At 62.0% G+C, this 8639-nt stretch overlaps 1 protein-coding gene across 1 annotated transcript; it reads left to right on the top strand.

The window, feature by feature from the left end:
* Positions 1 to 414: 414 nt before the first annotated feature.
* On the top strand, positions 415 to 8480 carry LOC308052627 (solute carrier family 22 member 6-like; the record flags this gene model as incomplete). Its single annotated transcript, XM_080364684.1, has 10 exons — positions 415 to 792; positions 1265 to 1368; positions 1949 to 2103; positions 2757 to 2925; positions 3448 to 3571; positions 4338 to 4441; positions 5092 to 5306; positions 6198 to 6306; positions 7232 to 7429; positions 8417 to 8480. The coding sequence occupies 10 exons, from the start codon at positions 415 to 417 to the stop codon at positions 8478 to 8480; spliced, it is 1620 nt and encodes a 539-aa protein (XP_080220810.1).
* Between the last annotated feature and the right edge of the window lie 159 nt (positions 8481 to 8639).

The raw sequence follows: 8639 nt of genomic DNA, 5'->3' as shown, positions 1-8639 counted from the left end.
TGGCCACCCCTTGGCCAACACTTGGTCACTCATTGGCCACCCCTTGGCCAACCATTGGCCAAGACTTCATCACCCATCGCTCAACCCTTAGCCACCCCTTGGCCACCTCTTGGCCAACCATTGGCCAACACTTGGTCACTCATTGGCCAACCATTGGCCACTCTTTGGCCAACCCTTGGCCACTCATAGGCCAACCGTTGGCCAACCGTTGGCCAACCCTTGGTCACTCATAGGCCAACCGTTGGCCAACCCTTGGCCAACCCTTGGTCACTCTTTGGCCAACCGTTGGCCAACCATTGGTCATCCCTTGGCCAACCCTTGGTCACTCATAGGCCAACCGTTGGCCAATCCTTGGCCAACCGCTGGCCACCCCCCCAGCTGTCCTCCCCTCCCCCAGCTGACCTTGACCTCGCCATGACCTTCGCGGAGCTGCTGGCGCGGCTGGGGGGGATGGGCCGCTTCCAGGTGTGCTACGTGGCCGCGCTGGCCACGCCGCTGGTCATGCTGGTCAGTCACAACGTGCTGCAGAACTTCACCGCCGGCGTCCCCGAGCACCACTGCCGGCCCCGCGCCGCGCCCAACGGCAGCGCCGCCGCCGTCCCGCTCGTCGTCGCCATCCCCCACGACGGCCACCAGCGGCCCCAGCGCTGCCGCCGCTTCGTGGAGCACCAGTGGGGCCTCCTGGGCGTCAACGGCACCAACAACGGCACCGGCGGCGGCGCCGCCACCGAGCCCTGTCGCGACGGGTGGACCTACCACGGGGGCGTCTTCACCCGCACCGTCGTCACCGAGGTCTGGGGAGTCACGGGGGGGTCTGGGAGGGATGGGGACCCAGGTGTCCGGGGGGATGGGGACCCAGGTGTCTGGGGGGACGAGGACCCAGGCGTCCGGGGGTGGATGGGGACCCAGGCGTCCGGGGGGATGGGGACCCAGGCGTCCGGGGGGATGGGGACCCAGGCGTCTGGAGGGGACGGGGACCCAGGCGTCCGGGGGTGGATGGGGATTTGGGCATCTGGGTGGATGGGGACCCAGGCGTCCGGGGGTGGATGAAGATTCAGGCATCCAGGTTGACAGGGACCCAGGCGTCCAGGTGGATGGGGACCCAGGCGTCCGAGGGTGGACAGGGACCCAGGCGTCCGGGTGGATGGGGACCCAGGCGTCCGAGGGTGGATGGGGACCCAGGCGTCCAGGGGGACGGGGACCCAGGCATCCGGGGGTGGATGGGGACCCAGGCGTCCGGGGGTGACGCGGCTGTCCCGGGCAGTGGGACCTGGTGTGCGAGTCCAAGGCGCTGCGGGACGTGGCCCAGTCCATCTACATGGCCGGGGTCCTGCTGGGCTCCATCCTGTTCGGGGTGCTGTCTGACAGGTACCGTGGCAACTGGGGGAACTGGGGGGAACTGGGAGGAACTGGGAAGGGGTGGGGATGGGGATGGAGGTGCTGGGAGGTGCTGGGAGGAACTGGGAGGAGGAGAAGGGGAGAGACGCCTTGTGTCCCCATCCCAGTGCTCCCAGTGCCCCGTGTCCCCATCCCAGTGCTCCTAGTGCCCATGTCACCCATCCCAGTGCTCCCAGTGCTTCCAGTGCCCCATGTCCCCATCCCAGTGCTCCCAGTGCTCCCAGTGCCCCATGTCACCCATCCCAGTGCTCCCAGTGCTTCCAGTGCCTCGTGTCCCCATCCCAGTGCTCCCAGTGCCCTGTGTCACCCATCCCAGTGCTCCCAGTGCTTCCAGTGCCCCGTGTCCCCATCCCAGTGCTCCCAGTGCTCCCAGTGCCCCATGTCACCCATCCCAGTGCTCCCTGTCCCCATCCCAGTGCTTCCAGTGCCTCGTGTCCCCATCCCAGTGCTCCCAGTGCCCTGTGTCACCCATCCCAGTGCTCCCAGTGCTCCCAGTGCCCCATGTCACCCATCCCAGTGCTCCCAGTGCTCCCAGTGCCGTGTCCCGCAGGTGGGGGCGCCGGCTGGTGCTGAGCTGGTGTTACCTGCAGCTGGGGGTGTCGGGGACGGTGACGTCGGTCGCTCCCACCTTTGTCACCTACTGCGTGTGCCGCTGCCTGGGGGGCATGGCCATGGCGGGGGTGACACTCAACTCGGCCTCGCTCTGTGAGACACGGGGACACTGGGGGGACCTGGGGTTGTGGGGACAAGGGGGGTGTCTGGTCCCACCACCAGTGACCTTCGGGGGCGCCTGCTCTCCCCCCAACCCCTGTGAGGGTCCCAGTTCTCCCAGTTTGGCCCCATTGACCCTTGGGATGACCCGAACTCCAACTATTGACCGTTGGGTTGACCAAAGAACCATTGACCCAACAACCAACCACTGACCCTTGGAATGACCCAAAATCCAACCATTGACCGTTGGGTTGACCAAACAACCATTGACCCAACAACCAACTGTTGACCCTTGGGATGACCCAAAATCCAACCATTGACCCAACAACCAACCATTGACCCTTGGGATGACCCAAACTCCAACCGTTGACCGTTGGGTTGACCAAACAACCAACCATTGACCCAACAACCAACCATTGACCCAACAACCAACCATTGACCCCTGGGATGACCCAAACTCCAACCATTGACCATTGCGTTGACCAAACAACCAACCATTGACCCAACCTCCAACCATTGACCATTGAGTTGACCAAACAACCAACCATTGACCCAATCTCCAATCACTGACCATTGGGTTGACCCAACCTCCAACCACGACTCCCTCGGTGCCGCCGGGAGCTCACGGTGCCGCGGTTTCGGGGCAGGCATGGAGTGGATCCCCACGAGCGCCCGCGCCGTGGTCGGCACCATCAACGGCTACTCCTACACGCTGGGCCAGTTCGTGCTGGCCGGCGTGGCCTTCGCGCTGCCCCATTGGCGCCACCTGCAGCTCGCCGTGTCCCTGCCCTTCTTCCTCTTCTTCCTCTACTCCTGGTACGAGGGACCCAGGCGTCCGGGCGGCCACCCCGCCCCCACCACGCTGGGTTTTGGGGGGGTCCTGGATGACCCTTGGAGGGGGTGGGGACACCTGGGTCCTCAGTGGGTGGTGGGAGGTGGAGGGTGGGAGAAGGGACCCAGCCCAGATGCTTGGGTCCCTCCCGAACTCCTGGGTCCCCCCCCGAACTCCTGGGTCCCCCCTCGAACTCCTGGGTCCCTCCTGAACTCCTGGGTCCCCCCGGCACTCCTGGGTCCCCCCGGCACTCCTGGGTACCCCCCGAACTCCTGAGTCCCCCCCTGCACTCCTGATTCCCCCCGAACTCCTGGGTCCCCCTCCGCACTCCTGAGTCCCCCCGAACTCCCGGGTCCCCCTGAACTCCTGGGTCCCCCTGCACTCCTGAGCCCCCCCAACTCCTGGGTCCCCCCGAACTCCTGATTCTCCCAAACTCCTGAGTCACCCCCTGCACTCCTGGGTCCCCCCCGAACTCCTGGGTCCCTCCCGCACTCCTGGGTCCCCAGGCTGCTGCCCGAGTCGGCGCGCTGGCAGGTGATCGCGGGGAGACCCGACCTGGCCCTCCGGGGGCTTCGCAAAGTCGCTCGTGTCAACGGGAGGAGGGACGAGGGTGACAAGCTCAACACGGAGGTGACGGCCCCCCCCCCCCCCCATATCCCCGCGGAGACCCCCCCAGATCCCCCCGAGCAACCCCAGCCCCTCTGAGCCCAGCCAGATCCCCCTCGATCACCCAGATCCCCCCAAATCCCCCCCACCCATCAGATCCCCCCCATATGCCACCCCCAATTGCCCCCTGGATCCCCCCATATCCCACCCCCAATTCCCCCCAGTTCCCCCCAATTCCCCCTTGGATCCCCCCAGATCCCACCCCCAGTTCCCCCCAATTCCCCCCGGATCCCCCCATATCCCACCCCCAATTCCCCCCAGTTCCCCCCAATTCCCCCCTGGATCCCCCCAGATCCCACCCCCAGTTCCCCCCAATTCCCCCCTGGATACCCCCCATATCCCACCCCCAATTCCCCCCAATTCTCCCCCAAATCTCCCCAATCCCCCCCTGGATCCCCCCATATCCCACCCCCAATTCCCCCCCAATTCCCCCCTGGATCCCCCCATATCCCACCCCCAGTTCCCCCCAATTTCTCCCGGATCCCCCCATATCCCACCCCCAATTCCCCCCCAGTTCCCCCCAATTCCCCCCTGGATCCCCCCAGATCCCACCCCCAGTTCCCCCCAATTCCCCCCTGGACCCCCCTCAGATCCCACCCCCAATTCTTCCCAATTCTCCCCCAAACCTCCCCAATCCCCCCCTGGATCCCCCCATATCCCACCCCCAGTTACCCCAGTTCCCCCCTGGACCCCCCGATCCCCCCCGTTGCCCATCGCCCGTGTCCCGCAGGTGCTGCAGGCCCTGGGGGTCGCGGGGGGCACCGGGGGGGGCGTGGGCTCCCTGATCCGCAGCCGCGGGGTCCGCAGGGTGAGCGGCGGCGTCGCCTGCGTCTGGCAAGTGATTCGGGGCAAAAAAAGGGACTTTTGGGAAAAACACATTTTGGGGGGAAACATCCACGTTTTGGGGGGGAATCCACTGCTTTGAGGGGCAAAACTCACCTTTTGAGGGGCCAAACTCACCTTTTTGGGGGGTCAAACCCAACTCTCGTTGGCCAAACTCCAATTCTCATTGGCCAAACCCCAACTCTCATTGGTCAGTACCCAACTCTCATTGGCCAGTACTCAACTCTCATTGGCCAAACCCCAACTCTCATTGGTCAAACCTCAACTCTCGTTGGCCAGTACCCAACTCTCATTGGCCAGTACTCAGCTCTCATTGGCCAAACCCCAACTCTCGTTGGCCAGTACTCAACTCTTATTGGCCAAACCCCAACTCTCATTGGCCAAATCCCAACTCTCATTGGCCAGTACTCAACTCTCATTGGCCAAACCCCAACTCTCGTTGGCCAGTACACAACTCTCATTGGTCACTATCCTACTCTCATTGGCCAGTACTCAACTTTCATTGGCCAGTCCCCAACTTCTGGTGGCCAAACCCACCTTTTGGTGGCCAAACCCACCTCTTGAGCCCAAACTCACCGTTTGGGTCCCAGCGCGGCCGTTTTGGGTGTCGTGTTCTGAGCGGAACCGGGGGGTTCGGGCAGGTTCTCCACCAGCTTCGCGTACTACGGGCTGGCCATGGACCTGCAGGGCTTCGGCGTGGACGTGTACGTGAGCCAGCTGCTCTTCGCCGCCGTGGACGTGCCGGCCAAGCTGGCGTCAGCCGTGGTCGTGATGCGCGGCGGCCGGCGCATGGCGCAGGGCGGCTCCTTGGCGCTGGCCGGGGGCTGCATCCTGGCCACCATGCTGGTGCCCAGCGGTGGGTGCAGGGGTTGGGGTGGGACACGATGGGGTGGGACACGATGGGGTGGAGGTTGAAGGACGATGGGGTGGAGGACGATGGGGTGGAGGACGATGGGGTGGAGGATGATGGGGTGGAGGATGATGGGGTGGATGATGGAGGCTGGAGGGCCATGGAAGATGATGGGATGGAGAGATGAAGAACAATGGGGTGGATGATGATGGGGTGGAGGACGATGAAAGATGATGGGATGGAGGGATGAAGAACGATGGGATGAAGAACAATGGGGTGGAGGATGATGGGGTGGATGATGGAGGCTGGAGGACGATGGGGTGGAGGATGATGGAAGATGATGGGATGGAGAGATGAAGAACAATGAGATGGAGGACGATGGGATGAAGGACGATGGGATGGAAGATGGAGGGTGGAGGACGATGGAAGATGATGGGATGGAGAGATGAAGAACAATGGGATGGAGGATGATGGGATGGAGGACGATGGAAGATGATGGGATGGAGAGATGAAGAACAATAGGATGAAGGACGATGGGATGAAGGACAAGGGGGTGGAGGACGATGGGATGGAGGACGATGGGATGGAGAGATGAAGAACAATGGGATGGAGGATGATGGGAGATGATGGGATGGAGAGATGAAGATCAATGGGATGAAGGACGATGGGTGGAGGACAATGAAGACAATGGGATGGAGAGATGAAGGAGGATGGGATGGAGGATGATGGGATGGAAGATGATGGGATGGAGGACAATGGGATGGAGGACAATGGGATGGAAGATGGATGGTGGAGGACACTGGGGTGGAGGGTGCAGGGTCACTGGTGGCACCTGGGCCACCCTTCGGTGTGTCCCCGGGACGTGGGGCCAAGGTGCCACCTCCCGCCATGTCCCAGAGCTGCAGGCGCTGCGCTTGAGCTTGGCCGTGATCGGGAAGGGCGCCCTGGCCGCCTCCTTCAACTGCGCCTACATCTTCACCGGGGAGCTCTTCCCCACCGCCATCAGGTGCGCGGCCTCCCGTGGTGGGCGGGGTCACCCGCGGTGGGCGGGGCCACCACAGCCCAACCTCTGCCCACCCAACTGCTCATCCAGCCATGAACCAACGAATCATCCAACCAATCAACTTATCAACCAACCAACCTCCCAACCAATCAACCCACCTCACAAACTGTCCAATCAGCCACCCAACCAACCATTCATCCAACCAATCAATCCAAACAACCATCCAACCACCCACCCAACCAACCAATCAACCCAACCAACCAACCAATCAACGCAACTGTCCAACCAACCAATCAACCCAACCAACCAATCAACCCAATCAACCATCCAACCAATCAAGCCAAACACCCATCCATCCAACCAACCGTCCAACCAATCAACCCAACCAACCAACCAACCCAACCAATCAACCAACCCAACCAACCAACCCAACCGACCAATCAACCCACCAACCAACCCAACCAACCAATCAACCCAACCAACCAATCAACCCAACCAACCAATCAACCCAACCAACCATCCAACCAATCAAGCCAAACACCCATCCATCCAACCAACCGTCCAACCAATCAACCCAACCAACCAACCAACCCAACCAACCATCCAACCCAACCAACCAATCAACCCAAACAACCATCCAACCAATGAACCCAAACACCCAACCAACCATCCAACCCAACCAATCAACCAACCCAACCAACCAACCCAACCGACCAATCAACCCAACCAACCAACCCAACCCACCAATCAACCCAACCAACCAATCAACCCAACCAAGCAACCCAACCAAACGTCCAAGCAACCAATCAACCCAACCAACCATCCAACCCAACCAACCGTCCAACCAACCAATCAACCCAACCAATCAACCCACCCAACCGCCACCCCCCATGTTCTCCGGTCCCAACCGGCGGCTGTCCCGGCGCAGGCAGACGGGGCTGGGGCTCGGCGGCACCATGGCGCGCGTGGGCGGGATGATGGCGCCGCTGGTGCGCATGGCCGGCGACGTGGTGCCCGCGCTGCCCCCCGTCATCTACGGGGTGACCCCCGTGGTCTCGGCGCTGCTCACCCTCCTGCTGCCCGAGACGCGCAACGTGCCGCTGCCCGAGACCTGCGCGACCTGGAGGCGCGGTGGGGGGCGCCGGGGACCGGAGTTTGGGGGAACGGGGCGGGGGGGACACAGAGTTTGGGGGAAAAATGGGGGGTTGGGGATCAAGAGTTTGGGGGGGAAACGGGGGGTTTGGGATCAAGAGTTTGGGGGGAAACGAGGGGTTTGGGGACCAAGAGTTTGGGAAAACAGGGGGTTTGGGGACCCAGAGTTTGGGGGAAACGGGGGGTTTGGGGACCAAGAGTTTGGGCAAAGATGGAGGATTTGGGGACTAAGAGTTTGGGGGAAACGGGGGGTTTGGGGACCCAGAGTTTGGGGAAAACGGGGGGTTTGGGGACCAAGAGTTTGGGGGAAAACAGGGGGTTTGGGGACCCAGAGTTTGGGGAAAACGGGGGGTTGGGGGACCAAGAGTTTGGGGGAAACGGGGGGTTTGGGGACCAAGAGTTTGGAGAAAACGGGGGGTTTGGGGATCAAGAGTTTGGGGGAAAATGGGAGGTTGGGGACCAAGAGTTTGGGGGGAAATGCTGGGGTTGGGGACCAAGAGTTTGGGGGAAAATGGGGGGGTTGGGGACCAAGAGTTTGGGGTGAAGAACAGGGGGTTTGGGGCAAGAAGGGACCAAGAGTTTGGGGGGAAAATGGGGTTTGGGGACCAAGAGTTTGGGGGAAGAACAGGGGGTTTGGGGACCAAGAGTTTGGGGGAAAACGGGGGGTTTGGGGACCAAGAGTTTGGGGAAAACGGGGTGTTTGGGGACCAAGAGTTTGGGGGAAATGGGGGGGTTGGAGACCAGAGTTTGGGGTGAAGAACAGGGGGGTTGGGGCAGCAAGGGATGAAGGTTTTGGGGTGAAAACCATGGGGTTTGGGGCAGGAAGGGATGAGGGTTTTGGGGTGAAAAGGGATGACGGTTTTGGGGTGACGACCAGAGGTTTGGGGTGAGAAGTGACAAAGGTTTTGGGGTGAAGAGCAGAGGTTTTGGGGCAAAAAGTGACGCTTTTGGGTCCTGGCAGAGCCGGTCATGCCAAGGCCACCGACGCCACCGTCACCGTCCCCCTGAGCGACACCAGGGCCTGACGGGGACGTCGCGATTTAACGGACTTCACCAAAACACCGGGTTTTATACCAAACCCAGGGACCCAGGTGTCCGGGACACGCCCCCCCAACAAGGAGCTTAATGAGGATTAAGGTCCCCAAATCATTACCCGGACGCCTGGGTCCCTGATCCGGCGGCTC

Source organism: Nesoenas mayeri (assembly GCF_963082525.1).
Source record: "Nesoenas mayeri genome assembly, contig: SCAFFOLD_102, whole genome shotgun sequence".
Lineage (NCBI taxonomy): Eukaryota > Metazoa > Chordata > Aves > Columbiformes > Columbidae > Nesoenas > Nesoenas mayeri.
This window is presented reverse-complemented; position numbering and strand designations above follow the sequence as displayed.